The 18,067-nt window shown below is 44.8% G+C and overlaps 1 protein-coding gene across 3 annotated transcripts in view; it reads left to right on the top strand.

The window, feature by feature from the left end:
* SETD3 (SET domain containing 3, actin N3(tau)-histidine methyltransferase) overlaps positions 1-18,067 on the top strand; it is a 42,548-nt gene that overhangs the window by 4,620 nt on the left and 19,861 nt on the right. For 2 of the 3 annotated variants that reach the window (XM_061551217.1, XM_061551216.1), the window contains exons 2-4: positions 12,126-12,250; positions 14,998-15,090; positions 15,641-15,789. In XM_061551217.1, the coding sequence (XP_061407201.1) occupies positions 12,142-12,250; positions 14,998-15,090; positions 15,641-15,789 (351 nt within the window). In that variant the 5' untranslated portion in view covers positions 12,126-12,141. Of the gene's footprint in view, positions 1-10,149; positions 10,167-12,125; positions 12,251-14,997; positions 15,091-15,640; positions 15,790-18,067 lie in introns of those variants that run through there. The other variant, XM_061551215.1, reaches the window with a different exon arrangement.

Here is an 18,067-nt window from a genome sequence, read left to right as displayed (position 1 = left end):
TCCGTGCAGGACACTGCTGAAGGTACCACTGTGGTGTGAGCAGACATGGTCAACCCTCGCCCATGTGGTGTTCAGTGTCACCTATGTGGTGGTGGTGTAAGTAGTGGTCTCGGAGTCACCCATGTAGTAGTCGTGTTCAGTGTCACCCATGTGTTGTAAGGGATCTTATCGTCCCCCATGTGAACACCATGATGCTTGCAGTGGCTGAGGCATTTGCTCCACCGCTGTTTGGCCGCTACAGTTTTGGGTGGAAGCTTGCAGCGACTTGCTTCACGGCCCGTGTCGCGCCGCCGTGGTGCCTGTGTTGAGCAGGCCACGGAAGGGATATTGAGGCACAATTGTGACGTGACGCAGGTTGGACCCCAGGGATGGCTGGCCACAGTGATGGCTGGCACGGTGCGGTGCAGCAGGTGGTCAAAAGTTCGCCTGCGGCTGAGTTTGGCATTTAGGACAGTTTCTGCTCCTGGCTCTGCACAGTGTTTCTCCTGTTCGCGTGCGCTGGTGCCCTTGTCACCACAAGGCCAAAGGATGGCTCGGGTTGTCACTGAGTGGAGTCCAATCGCACTGCATGGCAGGGAAAATGGTCCAGTACATTATGATGTTAATTTACAGTCTCCGGGTTGTGGTGCTGCACACATCATGTGCAAATGGAACCAGCGCGTGTATGAAACTCGTGGTGCTTACAGACCAGTGGCGTGCTTAGATGTCATGCTTGTCTGCATATTATCATTGTCTTGCGTGCACTTGATGCTGTACAGTTTCATCCCGAACTCAAAAATACTCCCGGATTTGGCTAAACATCTCAATATCCTGAATATAACCACTAGAATCAATGCAGCTTCATAGTTAAAGTTTTTTTTAAATATATATATAAACTTATATATAACCGCAGTGCAAAAATTGGTATGTTTCGTAATGTAGCACAACATATGCATGTTCATAGAAATATTAACACATATAGCCAGAATGATGAATCGTAATAGGTTTGACTCTTTCTGGCAATGCAACAGGAGGTGTTAAGATGGCCAAACACCAAATAGACACCTTTTGCAAGGCATCAATTTTGCATTAACCACACATACTTGTGGCAAACCATGCAAACAAACATGTTCTGATCATATATGCGTTGTCTTTGAAACTGTACTCGCAAAAATGCAAATCCATTTAGCAAGTGATACCTGGCAAAATGCAACACGAACAACCACATGGGAAATATAACTAAAGAAAATGGTACAAAACGGACAATGTGACTAAGAATCACTCTCATATTTGTCTCTCCAACTGCGTATAATCTGACTGAATACATAACACAATCATTTTCGTCATCGTGATGAATATAGGTAACAAAATAAATACTTGTAAGCAGGTAATTATATTCCTCCTGTCCACGTCTCTTTCTGAACGTGGAAATTGAAAGTATTTTTTGTTACAGATCCGATCGGACACACACAAGTATTGGTTCAACACAAGCAAATTCTGGCCCGGTTTTGACATCGTCTCATCGGCAGTCGGTCACCCTTGCTTGAACCAATGATGGGGAACTGACAGACGTCAATAGGCGAGGACCTCCTCTGGTCCGAGTTCGACACAACCACGGAAAACAACGACACAATCGCTTGTGTCGCTGTGGAGAATATAAGGAACAAAATCTTCTTTGACACTTGCCTGCTGTCCATGAGCTGTTAGTGTTGGTGTCTGGTGTGAGCCACTTCGCTTTGCCGCTTAGCCACCTCGGCCGGTTATAAATGTTTATTTGCAACTTTTCATACGTTGAGTCCTTTTATAATGTTAGTTCATTGATGAAAGTCTCCTTGAATTTCAAATATGTTCTTTGTGGTACCCTGTTTGCTGTACCCTGCTTTGCATTGTAGCCCTTTCAGTCCTCTGCTTGTAATCTGTAGTATTAGAAGCAAGTGAAGTTTGTTTAGACATGGTTTAGTACGGCATGGCGCGGTCGATCGGCACGGCATCATCTTGTTTCTCGCAAGCTATGTATAGCCTCATTCCTAGAGTGCAACGTGGTATCAAATGACGACGCTTCGGTAAACTGCACCTACTACTGCACCCAAGAGTTGAATTTCAGCTTCACACGTGGAGTGGGGCGAATGTGTTTTTTAACAGAATGTGTCGGTGTAATACATTAAAAAAATCCAAGTGATCTACTCAAATTAGCATTGAAGTGGTGCTCATCTGTTTGTAGCCCTGAGCCAGTCGTAGACATTCCTTGTTCTTATGATGGGGACGAGTCTCCACAGGACAACCATTGTTGACCCCTCCACAAGTGGTACTCATTCGATCTACCCCAGAGGGATGATGGGCTGCGTCAACCCCCAACTCGGATGTGAACTCGCAACCTTGAAATTGCGAGCTACTCGCTCTATTGTTTGACTATTTTCATGTGGGATGAATCCGGAGTGGAGAAAACTGCCATGTGAAGGGATAACAAAAACACCATGAAGATAGGGCAACATCCTGCTTGCTGTTCTGTCTTCTGTAAAACACTTCACTGTCCCAGATTGTGAGCTGTCGGCCAAGATCCACCAACTCTGCCTCCAAGTAATTCGATCCTAGGCCTGCAGCAAATAGAGCTGGCAGATTTCTGTAGCCATCACACTCAATTCCTACAACTAAACCCCAGACGGTTTCTGCAGGATTTACGGTTCTTCTGTGGGTGATACCGTGCTAAAATCTACCTTAAAATTAATGTGATTCTACGAGTGATTCTGCCACAGGAGATGTGTATAATAGAATGGTATTCTACTGTGATTTTATTGCATAGCTGGGATCGGTCAGCGTTGGTTCTGGATATCTAAGCATCACCAAATCCAGCTGGCTACAATGGTACTGCAGCCCAATTCCTCGTGGCTAGAATTTGCATCGAAATGCTTTTCTGGAATTGGACTGGTTCTACACTGGTTCCAGGGCATTGAGTTGTGGTCCTCGATATCAGCTGGCCAGTAACCAGAATTAACATTACGTTGGATCCACAAGCATATAAAAGTTTTCTTATTAACAAAAACAGTATTACTGTTGTATGCATATAGATGCACACTCCGATTCATGTTTTTCATTCTGCGTATCATGGGTTCCTGCCGTTGGTTCCCTGCTTGCCTGTCACCCTGCTGCGATTCCGTTGAGACTCACGCGAATGGATTCCAGGTCCATAGATCCGGATCCAGAAAGATCCAAGAGAAAAAACCCACATCGGCATTGATTCACCCAGCAGGAAAATCCTTCCTCTTTATAAGCCAAGTGCAAATTTGCTTTGCCAATGTGAGCTAAGCTGGGTTTGGGCAAAGGTTTCCCACTACAGAATCATGATGTCATGGTGCAATTCCCACCCGCAGTGGTGGCCAACCATGTTGGCTCTGATCCAGCTGACACACATAAATGGTACTTGGCCAACTTTATGTGTGTGTGTGCTCCTACGCGTTTAGAATGAAGCCGTCCTCCTGGGCCCGCGTAGAACAAAGCACGTCCTGCAAATGACCTGCAAAGTATGGAGATGTTCCAGAATGGTTGTGAAAACAGTCAATGCGAGTGGCACAAATTGAGGGCGCGGTCCGACTTTTGGGCATATATATCAAGCAACTTTATTTAAAATTGCACCCTTCACAATAACGTCAAAGAGCGCTTCACAAGTAAACATTACATCAGTAAAATTTTAGATACACAAAGCATTAAAGAGTATATACAGTTCAAAATATGCAATACATGTGTACTGCATATGGCAATCTTACTGCCGATATGTACACACGTGTGTACATATGTGGGGAAGCGTTTGTGTAGCGGTCAGCGTTACACTGGACCAGGCGACCCAAATTCGATTCCCACTAACGGCCACCACCAGTGACGATTATCTGCACGGGCTTGGGCCTCCCCTAGGTTGACTCGGCCTCAAATGAGTACCTGGTGTGGTGTGTGAACATCGCCACTGGGGAGACAACGACGGTCGGGCGTGGTGCTGGCCACCCACCCCCTCGTGTACCGTGCCGGCCTTTATAGGTGTTTGCGAATAGCACTTGCCCCAAAAGTCTCTTAAGGCTATAAGAGACTTTGTATTCGTTTATATATAAGGGGGAGTGGTAGCGCAATGGTTAGCGCATTGCTCTACCATTATGGCGACGCATGCTAGATTCCTGCTCACGACCAATAACGGCAAACGTTTGAACCAGTCCTGGGCCTCCCCTAGGTCGACTCAGCCTTAAATGAGTACCTGGTGTGGTGTATAAACATCAGCACTCGGGAGACAAAGGTAGCCGGGCATGGTGATGCTTGCAATACCCCCACGTGTGCCATGGCGGCCTTTTTGGGCTACACGTGGGAGTCAGTCCAGTTTACTAATATTCATGCGAACAAGAGATCGCTTCCTTCCAGCCAAATTCAGTGACTTGCACAACGTGGGTAACTACCAGTAATGTGTGCTGCAGCTGTCACCCACCTCCAGCATGGCACGGCCATAGAGACCTCTAAAGTCTGCTCCTGTCGTGTCGCTCTGTCTAGCTTTAATTCTAGACTTGAAGCTTTCGTGACTGCAAGGAATCATATTCTTAGGTGTTTTCGGTAAAGTCACGTAGGTAAAACATCAAAATTATTAAAATAATAAAATAAAAATAAAGATCACGACGTTTCGGAGGCAACACAAGTCTCCGTCATCAGGTGGGACAGTCACAGCCAGATCAGCTGCATCAAGTGAGGCAATGATTCAAGATGTAATCCCTTAAAAGCGAGTTGAGGGAGGAGGAGAGGGGGGGGGCTCAGAATGTGGTAGCCAATGAATGGAAAGTATCGGGAGAGAAGGGCCAAAAAAGGGGTGGGCGACGGCGTGGAAGCTATTGTGCGCAAGCGACACACTGCTGCCCACGCCAACGCATTGGACAGAGAGGGGGGAGGGGGGAGGTCTGATACACATGAGAAAAGAAAGAAAATGCGTATGTTTATACCAATGCTGGCTGAACAATGAAGAGATTACTGTTAAACACTGGGGATGTTAACACTCGGTCAAGTAAAGTAAACTAGTGCCTGTCAGATAAGATGGTCAAAAAAGTGTAATTAAGTCTTTTTTGCGTGGTTAATAACATCTTTCCAATGATTACTAAGTTTGTACCCATCATCACGGTTGAAATTATGTCTGTGTTTGTATATTTGTATGGCTTCGTGTACAAACCTTTGATGGTAGCCAGGAGGTTTGCAGAGAACCTTGGTCTCGGAAAAGACAATTTCATGAGAGCCCACTGAGTTGTAGCAATGATCGGCAACGGCCGAAGAATCAGTTCTGCCGTGTTTCAGATCTGACTTGTGCTCGCGGACACGATCAGCAACATGACGTTTCGTTTCTCCAATGTAGCAATCACCACAAATGCAACTCAATTTGTAGACTCCAGGATACTGTAAGTCAGGAACAGCATCTGATTCCATCTGTGAAGGATGCTGTTCATGACTTACAGTATCCTGGAGTCTACAAATTGAGTTGCATTTGTGGTGATTGCTACATTGGAGAAACGAAACGTCATGTTGCTGATCGTGTCCGCGAGCACAAGTCAGATCTGAAACACGGCAGAACTGATTCTTCGGCCGTTGCCGATCATTGCTACAACTCAGTGGGCTCTCATGAAATTGTCTTTTCCGAGACCAAGGTTCTCTGCAAACCTCCTGGCTACCATCAAAGGTTTGTACACGAAGCCATACAAATATACAAACACAGACATAATTTCAACCGTGATGATGGGTACAAACTTAGTAATCATTGGAAAGATGTTATTAACCACGCAAAAAAGACTTAATTACACTTTTTTGACCATCTTATCTGACAGGCACTAGTTTACTTTACTTGACCGAGTGTTAACATCCCCAGTGTTTAACAGTAATCTCTTCATTGTTCAGCCAGCATTGGTATAAACATACGCATTTTCTTTCTTTTCTCATGTGTATCAGACCTCCCCCCTCCCCCCTCTCTGTCCAATGCGTTGGCGTGGGCAGCAGTGTGTCGCTTGCGCACAATAGCTTCCACGCCGTCGCCCACCCCTTTTTTGGCCCTTCTCTCCCGATACTTTCCATTCATTGGCTACCACATTCTGATGAGCCCCCCCCTCTCCTCCCCCCTCAACTCGCTTTTAAGGGATTACATCTTGAATCATTGCCTCACTTGATGCAGCTGATCTGGCTGTGACTATCCCACCTGATGACGGAGACTTGTGTTGGCTCCGAAACGTCGTGATCTTTATTTTTATTTTATTATTTTATTAATTTTGATGTTTTACCTACGTGACTGTCTAGCTTTGTATCCTTTAGCACAGGGGTCCTCAAACTTTTTAAACAGGGGGCCAGTTCACTGTCCCTCAGACCGTTGGAGGGCCGGACTATAGTTAAAAAAACTATGAACAAATTTATATGCACACTGCATATATCTTATTTTGAAGTGAAGAAACAAAACGGGAAAAAATACAATATTTAAAATGAAGAACAAGTAAAGTTAAATCAACAAACTTGCCAGTATTTCAATGGGAACTATGGGCCTGCTTTTGGCTAATGAGATGGTCAATGTCCGGTTCCATATTTGTCACTACTAGTCGTAACAAGTGATGCAAGTGTGCATCCGTTAGTCTAGATCTGGTTGGAGATTTCAAATGTTTCATTCTGGAAAAAGTCTGTTCACAGACATAAGTGCTGCCAAAGATGGTTGCCATTTTGAGTGCATGGTTCCTGAGATGAGGATATGTCTCAGAGGGGAGAGATGCATAGAAATTATGAAGGCTGCTTGACTTGAATGCGTCTTTCAGAGTCACAATTCTGCAGTTCAGCCAGTTCCATTTGGTAAATTGTATCCACATTTTCAATGTCAATAGAAAATGGGTTACGGAAAAGCTGCATGTCCTGTTCATGGAGATGAAGCTCTTTAAATCTAAATTAGAACTCCTTTTGCAATTTTTTCAGTGAATCCACACATGTTTTGTTTGAGAATGCAACCAATGTTTTTTCTGCTAACAGATCTTGAGTTGTGGGAAGATGGCAGAAGTTTTCCTCCTTCACTTGTTTGATGAGGAGGCCTAATTTTACTTCAAATGCTTTGATATGTGATTGCATATCACAGATGAGCTTTCCCTTTCCTTGAAGTTGCACATTGAAACTGTTGAGTAGCTCTGTTACATCTGTCAGAAAGGCAAGGTGCCATTTCTATTCTGCATCATTGAGCTCTGGTACAGAAAAGCTGTAATCTGTGGAAGTAAGTCATATAAACATTTCAAAACTCTCCCTCGACTCAGCCAACGGACTTCTGTGTGGTACAGAACATCTTCATAGTCAACATTTAGCTCAGACAGAAATTCCTGAAATTGTCTGTGGTTTAGTGCATGAGCTCTAATGAAGTTAACACAAGATACCACAATTTTCATAACAGAGTCCCACTTCAGTGATTTACTACACAGCGCTTGTTGGTGGATGAGGCAGTGTATGGCTATTGAATGAGAATGGTTATGGTTGTCCATCTCTTGGTTAATGCGAGCAGTTACTCCTTTCTTAGACCCCACCATGCTAGGAGCACCATCAGTTGTCACACTGGCTAGTTTAGCCCAGTTCAGCTCCAAACCATTCACAGTTTGGCAAACCTTTTCATAGATATCCTCTCCTGTAGTTGTTCCTTTGATGCTTTGCAGTGCAGCAAGCTCTTCTGTGACTTCGATGACTTCGAAATAGTCATTCGTTCCACGAATAAAAATTAGAAGTTGTGCAGAATCACGAACATCATTGCTTTCGTCGAGTGCCAAGGAAAAATAGGAAAGTTTTTTTGTGGAGTTTTGCAAATGCTGGTGCAAATTGTCTCCCATTTCTTCAATCTTCCGTGTAATTGTAGGTCCTGAAAGACTCACTGTACTAAATAAATCGGCCTTCTCTGGACACATCTCTTTGGCAACAGAAAGAAGGCATTCTTTAACAAATTATCCCTCCACGAATGGTCTGCCAGTGCACGCTATTAGCTTGGCAACTTGAAAACTTGCTCGCAGTGATGACATATTTAGCTGCTTCTGCTTCACAAAAGTATTTTGCTGAGTTGTTAATGTATTTTTCAGTTTTAATATTTTATCTTTTCTCACTTCTCCAACCAAACAATCATATTTATCTTTATGTTGAGTTTCATAGTGTCGACGTAAATTGTATTTTTTTAACAAAGACACTATATTCTGGCATATCAGACACACAGCTCTTTCCTTGTACTGCATGAAAAAGTAATCATAAGTCCACTGTTCTTTGAATATCCTACACTCCGAGTCAATTTTTCTATTTCTTGACATCATTGTTTCCTAGGGAGTCAAAATTGCTATTAGTAAAATACCAATATATATACAGCGCTACAAAAACAATATACCAGCAATAACTTTGCCCACACAGAGACATACAGACTGCACTGCCCATCAATGCAGTCTGATTGGGGGAACTCCGCTTTAACCCCAGGCTCACACTGGTGCGGGTGCCATTAAAAAGTTAATTACGCCTGCAGTTTTGTTCACAGATCGCAGTGCGATCTGTGAACTCGCATAGGAATCTGATCGCATGGGGGAGAAGACCCATGCGATCCGATTCCACTGCAGGAAAAAATAAGGCACATGTGCCTTTTTTCTTCCGAATATAATGCAAGTTCAGCCATACAAGCATATGGCTGAACTCGCACTGCTCAGAGATCGCAACAGTATGAACCGGGGCTTACACAACATACAACATATAACTTCATACAACTGAATAGCAATCAGAATATAAATGCACTTACTGTCATTTAAATTGGGTTTCCTACTCCTCGGCTGTCTGTCACTGACCAGCACGGGAAAACAGCAGGCAGCCCCTCCAGAGATCAGAGATCACTCTGTTATTACCCCTCTATCATTTTCTCAGCGGTGCGTGTGCTGGGGATCTACATCCCCAGCACACAGGGGATCTACATCCCCAGCACACAGGGATATCACTGGAAGTGGAGCCGAGGGGCAAGTGAGGGAGCTGAGGGAGGGAGAGCCAGTCAGGCGCAGCCAGGGGAGGGCTGGCAGCCTTAGGCCTGGGGGGCAAGTCCAGTCAATTGGCCCATTGAACCATTCACCAGCGCAGCCCAATGAGTGCCTACCGCCGCAGCTCAATCAGTGCCCACCGCCGCAGCTCAATCAGTGCTCACCAGCGCAGCCAAATCAGTGCTCGCCACCGCAGGCCAATCAGTGCCCACCACCGCAGCCCAATGAGTGCTCACCAGCGCAGCCCAATTAGTGCTCACCAGCGCAGCCCAATTAGTGCTCACCAGCGCAGCCCAATTAGTGCTCACCAGCGCAGCCCAATTAGTGCTCACAAGCGCAGCCCAATTAGTGACCATGGGCCGGATAAATGTCCTCGGCGGGCCGCATGTGGCCCGCGGGCCGTAGTTTGAGGACCCCTGCTTTAGCACATTACCGTACTTATCAACACCCTGCTATCAAGGTCCGCTCTCAGTCTTATCGCAAATGTAGATTTGAAGCTTTCGTGACTGCAAAGATTCATATTCTTAGGTTTTTTCGGTTAAGTCACGTAAGTAAAACATCAAAATAAAAATAAAATAAAAATAAAAATAAAAAATCATGACGTTTCGGAGGCAACACAAGTCTCCGCCATCAGGTGGGACCGTCACAGCCGAATTAGCTGCATCAAGTGAAGCAATGATTCAAGATGTAATCCCTTATAAGCAAGTTGAAGGGAGGTGGAGAGGGGGGGTAGAGAGCTTATCAGACTGTGGTAGCCAATGAATGGAAACGTATCGGGAGGGAGGAGGAGCGGCGATCAAAGACTGCACGCAGTGCTCAACACAATGAATGGAAACGTATCGGGAGGGAGGAGGAGCGGCGATCAAAGACTGCACGCAGTGCTCAACACAATGAATGGAAACGTGTCGGGACGGAGGGTGAGCGGCGATCAAAGACTGTCGTTCCTGACTTACAGTATCCTGGAGTCTACAAATTGAGTTGCATTTGTGGTGATTGCTACATTGGAGAAACAAAACGTCATGTTGCTGATCGTGTCCGCGAGCACAAGTCAGATCTGAAACACGGCAGAACTGATTCTTCGGCCGTTGCCGATCATTGCTACAACTCGGCGGGCTCTCATGAAATTGTCTTTTCCGAGACCAAGGTTCTCTGCAAACCTCCTGGCTACCATCAAAGGTTTGTACACGAAGCCATACAAATATACAAACACAGACATAATTTCAACCGTGATGATGGGTACAAACTCAGTAATCATTGGAAAGACGTTATTAACCACGCAAAAAAGACTTAATTACACTTTTTTGGACCATCTTATCTGGCAGGCACTATTTTAATTTACTTCACCGAGTGTTAACATCCCCACGTGCAGTCTTTGATCACCGCTCACCCTCCGTCCCGACACGTTTCCATTCATTGTGTTGAGCACTGCGTGATGTCTTTGATCATCGCTCACCCTCCGTCCCGACACGTCTCCATTCATTGTGTTGAGCGCTGCGTGCAGTCTTTGATCACCGCTCCTCCTCCCTCCCGATACGTTTCCATTCATTGGCTACCACAGTCTGATAAGCTCTCCACCCCCCCTCTCCACCTCCCTTCAACTTGCTTATAAGGGATAATTCGGCTGTGACGGTCCCACCTGATGACGGAGACTTGTGTTGCCTCCGAAACGTCGTGATTTTTTATTTTTATTTTATTTTGATGTTTTACTTACGTGACTTAACCGAAAAAACCTAAGAATATTATCGCAAATGGTTGCCCACCACTGGGTGCCCATTGCGTGCACGGCCGCTGACGGAAAGGCCTCTGCTGGAGCGAACTCTTTAGGGTATTTGGTCTACTCTTCCACGTTGACCAGATGTGGTGGATGAGGTGGGTATACCCACACTTTTCCCCACGCCACGTGACCTGCCGATTTACTAACTTGTGACCTACCCATGTTATACTGGCTGGGTGGACAGCGGTAGGGGAATTTGAAAAACGTGCGCCATTGTTTTTAACTGCCGCGCCGGGAGATGGAATCGCACCGGCAACCTCTGGATTGCGAGTCCGGCGTGATCACCGCTACACCGTGGCATGCTACCCAGAGGGGATGATGGTGGATTGAGCCAAACCTAGGCGTCACATAATTGTGCTGGGAGACATCCGTACAGTCAGCCAGTTCCACAGCTGCCCTGTCACCTCCTGAAAAGACAGCACAGCTGGCTCCAGAAATCTTAGACGAGCGTCACAGGTGGCGCTGCCAGGCTTCTACACGGCACTCTACCCCCCCCCCACTACCGCTGCCCCTAACACACATGAGTTCTGCCCTCAGTTGGTGGTCACCAACAGAACTGGGAGATTTGTGTGCGCGTGTCGGAATGTACGTGTGTATATGTATGTACATATATGGGGAGCGGCAGTGCAACGGTTAGCATACTGCGCTTCGAAACCCGGTGACCCGAGTTCGATTCCCTGCTCACAGCCAACACCAGCGACGATTATCTCAATCGGTCCTGAACCTTCCTGAGGTCGACTCAGCCTCAAATGAGTATTTGGCGTGATGTGTAAAAACATCACCGCTGGGGAGGCAATGGCCAGCCACCCCCTCGTGTGCTGTGCTCGCCTTCATAGGTACTCACTAACAGCACTGACCCCTACAGTCTGTTCAGGCTTTAGGGGGATCTTTGTAAGTCAATGAGAATGTGCAGTAGTGCTGCTGCTGATGTCTTAGGTGCACACGTGTGTGTGTGTGTACGTACGGCTGTTTCCTGCCTCAAAACAGGAAACTGCCTCAAAGTGCACCTGGCCTGGCACAGGCACCGTGGCGACGTTACCGTCACTTAGTGGTGGGTATTGGTACAGCTGTTCCCATGCGATTTTGCTCGTTTACCCAGGAAAGCCTCACTCAGTCTTGTGACTCTTTCACGAGGGTTCTGCCAAGTTTTGCTTTTTATAATCGCAAATTAAAAAAGCACACTGTCTATCTCAGTTCAAATTTGCAAACATTTGAAAATATACCCACAAATTACTCGCACAGCAACCATTGCCCCCTACCCACAGACTAATGCAAGTGTACTTGTTGCGACAAGTACAATGCTATTTATATTCTTGCGTGTTTGTGTGTACCCTTGTGTGTATTTGTGTGTGCGTGCGCAGATTCCCATCCGGCAATATGGGTAAGAAAAGTCGTGTCAAGACCCAGAAGGTGACAGGTGGTGCGGGAGTGAGCGCCTCTCCCAGTGGCAAGGAGATGATGGGACTCATCGCGGAGCTGTTGCAGAGTGAGCCTTTTCGCCCATGCACACCACCCGAGTAGATGTGACACGTGGAATGGCTCAGCAACTCAAGCGCCTTGCATCACATCCCAAAACATTCTAAGGGCACCCCCAGTGGCAGCTGTTCCCATGCCAACACGTGGTGCCTCGACATCAGCCTGCAAGCGAATCAGAATATTTATTTATACTGTAGGAGGAATCTGATGAGCTATGAAGCTCTTTTTCACTGATGTCCAGTAGGAGCATGGGGTAAGAAAGTTACAACTCAAACAAACAATACAAAAACATAATAGGAGTGAAAAGTATAGGAAAGGTAAGAACATCACAAAAAATAAAACTTTTTTTATTTTTCCAGGTAAAGCCCACTTAGCTATTAGCTTCTTTTTCAGAAGCTACCTGGCCACAAATCATAGCAGCTCAAAAAAATGGCTCATCACGTGGAAATTTATAGCAGCCAAGTAATCTCGATGCATGTTGATTCTAAATGTGGAGGGGAAAACCGGATGAAGATAACATCTCACCACCGTGACAAGGGGGCACTAGCCTGCCAGCATGGGGCTCATCTCCATTAAGTAATCTTTGTGTGATTTTTTTAATTGAACAAGTTTGAACCATGATACCAGCACACAATGGACTGCTCGTCTCCAATTACATCATGGGATCTTTTAAACGTTCACCGTGAGGTGGAGGGCGCGTTGTATATTTGTGTTTTGTACGCATCACAGTTGTAGGAAGGGGTGGCCTGCCGCATGCAAACCGCGAGCCTCTGCATTTAGCGGCGTATTGCACTCCTGCTTTGCCGTGTCACTGTCCCATAGCCGATGCTCAGCAATCGCTTGCATCTGCGGAATGGGTTTAGAACTATGAAAAAGTAAGAATAGGATAATTGTTTTTTTACCCTTCTATCTGGCAACAAAACTGACACCTTTTTACAAGGAGTCATGTTTGCATAGCCTGCAATACCTGCAGTCATAATACAAACAAAAGACATAACTCTGATAATGTGCACTGTCCTTGAAGTTGATTGGTCCACACCCGAGACCCGAGACAGTGGGTGTGGACCAATCAACTTCAAGGACAGTGCACATTATCAGAGTTATGTCTTTTGTTTGTATTATAACTGCAGGTATTGCGGTCTATGCAAACATGACTCCTTGTAAAAAGGTGTCAGTTTTGTTGCCAGATAGAAGGGTAAAAAACCAATTATATTTTTACTGGCAAATGAGGTTCCCATAAATAAGAATATGTTTTACCCTTTCTAGCAATAAAACAGGAGGTGTTAAGATGTTAAACACCAAACAGAAACCTTTTGCGAGGAATCAAGTCTGCATTAACCACACGTACTTGTGGTGAACATGCAAACAAATATGCTCTGATAATATATGCATTGTCTTTGAAACTGATTGGCCTACACCCTAGACAGCCTTTTTTAGGGCCTGGTCTCACCAGTGTCAGATCAGAGATCGCCAAAAGGTGAATAGGACAAAGACAATGCACTATCAGAGCATTTATAGCTTGGGGTGAGCAGCTACAAAATGGGACCTTTTTTCCACTTTCATACTCCTTCTTCTTCTTGGTTCTTTCGGTAAAGTCACGTAGACGGGAAGTAATAAAATAATAAGAATAAAACATAATAAAATTATTCTCATGACGTTTCGGCCACTACGCAAGCAGCCGTCCTCAGGTGAAAACCAGGTCCGTCGAGGCGACAGAGTCTGAATGAACACACGAGCTTGGAGCATATATATAAGCTGGGCACATTGACAAAGGAATTTGCATATCAAGAGGAATTTAGCATATTTATGAGAAATGCAGGAATGTGATTAGTACTGCATATGCATGTGCATTATGCAGGATTAACATCATCAAAGGGAGCTGCAGTTGCTGCTGCTGCTGCAGTTGCTGCTGCTGCTGCTGCAGTTTCTGCTGCTGCTGCAGTTGCTGCTGCAGTTGCTGCTGCTGCTGCAGTTGCTGCTGCTGCAGTTGCTGCTGCTGCTGCAGTTGCTGCTGCTGCTGCAGTTGCTGCCTTATCCATTTTAATATAACACTATGTATTATTCTACCCACCCTAATGTGTATCACACTGCTATATATTTACTATACAATTACGACACCATACATTACTCTGCACACTGCACCATGCCAGTGAGTGGAACGCGGTCTGAAAGTCACCGTAAACGTGAACACAATCAGTTAAGATCCGAAATGGTTTATTACGTCCTTCCAATGATTGCTAAGCCAGAATCCATCTTCTCGGTTGAAATTGTCTCTGTGTTTGTATATGTGGATCGCCTCATACTGGCAAAAAGGTCCCATTTGGTTTACAACTGTTTCGCAAAGTGCATGTACACACGCGCACACCGGTGTATGTGTGCGTGTCTGACATGCGTACAATCGGTTGGTGTTACTCGACAAATGCACAGTGCTCTGCATATACTGTGGGGGCAGAACGAAGCCAAAATGCGGCTGCGAATTAAGTGCAATGGCTTTTTGTGAAAGATCCTGCCGTGAGACTTCCTCAAAGCAGGAAAGAGCCCTGTTCCTGAATCGGGCCCCATGCAGTCTCGTTGGATGCTTAAGCTGAAAACGTGAACTGATGCACCTAAGTAAAACAACTACTGGCGATTGGTTGCACGAGCGTGTTGCCACGTTATTTACACACCTTCCTCAATGGCATATGTCTCATTGTGGAAATGACAAATTACAGAAGTGCCTCCTAAATTTTCCGCCCTCCGTATTTTGCCTGCTCCCAGTGTGCAGCGGCCCCCCTCCTGCACCTGGCAAGGAGTGGGACGAGTACCTGCAGATCCGTGTTCTCGTTGAGAAGATTCGCAAGAAGCAGAAGGGTGAGTGTGCACAAGCACGCGTGACGCTTGTTCTTTTGGTACGCGTACTGAACTTTATACTTTTTGCCTAAAATTGTATTTTCCAATGCCCCAAATTACTGCAGTATCCATTTTTATTTATTTAAAAAAACTCAAACACATTTGGCAATAATGTGTTGTGGTTTTAAAAGTTAAAATATATAAACGGCAACGTTTCGGGTAATGGCCCTTCTTCATAGCTCGGAAATAGAGAGGCCAGAGAGGTCGGGTTGGAGTCTCTAATTTATACCACGGGACCTCATGGCAATTACATTTTTTATGTAATGTGCATTCCTGCATAACTAATATGATATGAAACACACCCAACAACGAGACATGTCAAATATCATAGGAAAGAGTATCTTTATATCAACGATTCTAACTTGTTTGCGTATTTCTATCTGTTGTGCCTCATGTGAATGCGAGGGACTAAATGCGAGACTCCACCGCTGCTGTGGTCCAGTTTTGGACGCTGATATCACGGGCAACATAACAGTAAATCACATATCTGTGTTTCAATATTTTTACACAGGTCTGTCGGTGGTGTACGCTGGTAGTCGTGATGAGTCCTTTGAAGAGTTCATGAGCTGGGCTGTGGGAAATGGCATCCTGGCAGAGGGTGTGGAAATTGAGACGTTTGCTGATGAAGGCTATGGCCTGAAAGCCAAGAGAGACATCAAGGTGTGTGACAGACCCCCCACCTGTGTATACTCACGTGTGTTTGTGCAAGCTTTTACACCTTACAGAAATTAAGTTTCAAGATGATTTATTTTAGGGGCACCGCGGTGGCAAGATGTGAACTCCCTTGCCTGGTATGCATGAGGTCATGGGTTCGATTACTGACCCTGACGCCAGCTGTATATTTGGAGTGTCCATCTTCTCCCTGTGGTCACGTGGATTTTTCTCCGGGTCCTCTGGTTTTTCCATACACGTTTAGTATCAACATGCGTTTAGAGTATTTGGCTGCTATACATTTCCACATGATGATAAGCCACTTCGTTGAGCTACTATTTGTGGCCAGGTCGCTTCTGAAAAAAAGCCATGTAGCTTTAGTGGGCCTGAGCTGGTAAAATAATAATATTTTTTTCCTGCCTGAGTAGCTCTCCCACTTTTTTCACCTGATGACGATTGCTTATGTTGCGATCGAATCGTCGTGATATTTATTATTATTATTTTTCTATCTTCGTGGCTTTACCGAAAGACCCAAAGAATACAAATAATAATTGTTTAGTTTTTTTATAGTTTAATTGACTGCTGGATAAGTACACCTTCTGTTATTTCTGACAAAGTCTGGAAATGTAATATTAATAGTAATTTGAATCTAGTTTGAACCACCTCTACGGGGAGGGTTTACTCACAACTCACACTTTACTTCTAATTTAGCAATCTTTGGGAGAACGTTAATCAACCAGGTTATGCGTTAACTGTGTGTTAGCCGACTCTGCGTTGCATTACATTACACTCTCTAATTTTGCTAAATTTGTTGTCAAACTTCCTATTTCTTGCTCGGTGTGTCTTTGTGTTGTGTCTCTCTTTCTGCTTCTGGGTCTGCCTATGCTGTTTCCGTGTCTGTGTTTGATCACACTTTACTTCGAATTTAGCAATCTTTGGAATAACGTTAATCAACCAGGCTATGTGTTAACTGTGTGTTAACCGACCCTCTGTGTTGCAATGCATTACACGTCTTAATTTTACTAAATTAGCTTTCTCAAACTTTCGATTTTCTTGCTCTAAACCATTGTCTCCTCCGGCCACTGTGATCCAGAATTCCACGCTGCTCCCTCCTTGTCCCCTCGTTTGTCAGCTGGTCCCGCCTCCCCAGTCCTCTCTCTGCCCCGGCCCCTCCCCCTCTATTTAAGGCCTCGGCACAGAGTCGTTGTCCTTCTGTTTGTCTTGGTGTGTGTCTCGCTCTGTGTCTTTGTGTGTGGCTCTCTCTGCATGTGTGTCTGCCTATGCTGTTTCCGTGTCTGTGTTTTATCATTAATTTTTACCTGATGATGGTTGCTTGCAAGCGAAACGTCGTATTCTATTATTACTAGCCTTTTGCCCGTCCTAGGACGGAAGTTGTAATATTTACGAAAAAATTGAGCAGAGTATAATTGTATCTTGTGTAAATTTAATGGCAGTGAATCTTGCACGAAATAATGTCATCAAACACTACACTGAATTTCACTGTAGCACTGTATTAATGGCAGTGATTATTGCACAAACTCTGTCATAAAACACCTCACTTCATGTCACTGTAGCACTGCATTTAAAACTCGCCTTCAATTAGTTCAAAATCACTGCTCTGATACTTTATTTTCTTCTGCTTTCGCTCGCTAGGGTTGTAATACATTTTAATTCGATTAAATGTCTGGAAAATCACAGAGAAATGTATATATTTTATCATAATTTAGAAGCAAAAATATTAGACTTACCTTTTGTTTAAAGTGCTGAAGAAATAAATAAAGACACCAAATACACTTTGTTGCTGCGTAGAATTATTTATTTGATTAACTTTAAATAAAGAAACGTAACATTTAAAGCGAATTTGCATGAAAAAAGTCTTGCTTATGATGGTAATGATTTTGGGGGGGGGGGCTCTTTTGCAGTGACGTCACATACAAATGTAGCACTGTGCTGCATATATTTCTTTTTTACCGTCACTTTCTGTAAAGAAACGTCATATTTGAAGCGATTTTGCGAAAAATAAATATCTTTACACTCGACCTTCTTCCGCGTGAGTGTAATAATGCACCCGCTCATGATTATTTTATTATTAATGACGGGGGGGGGGGGGCGGGGGTGCGGCATGTGGAGTGACGTCACGCGCGTTACACACATTTCTGGGCTATTATAGTAGTAATTTGATTTTACCAAAAGAACCGAAGAGTAATAGTAATTTAGTACATTTGCGATTTGCGGAATTCTTATAGCGCAAGGCTATCATGAAGGAAGGTGCCGTGCTTTACGGACA

Source organism: Lethenteron reissneri, chromosome 14, assembly GCF_015708825.2.
Source record: "Lethenteron reissneri isolate LAM-NWPU_2019-01 chromosome 14, ASM1570882v1, whole genome shotgun sequence".
NCBI lineage: Eukaryota > Metazoa > Chordata > Hyperoartia > Petromyzontiformes > Petromyzontidae > Lethenteron > Lethenteron reissneri.
The sequence above is the reverse complement of the archived record's forward strand: the minus strand, read 5'-3'. Positions and strand labels throughout refer to the sequence as shown.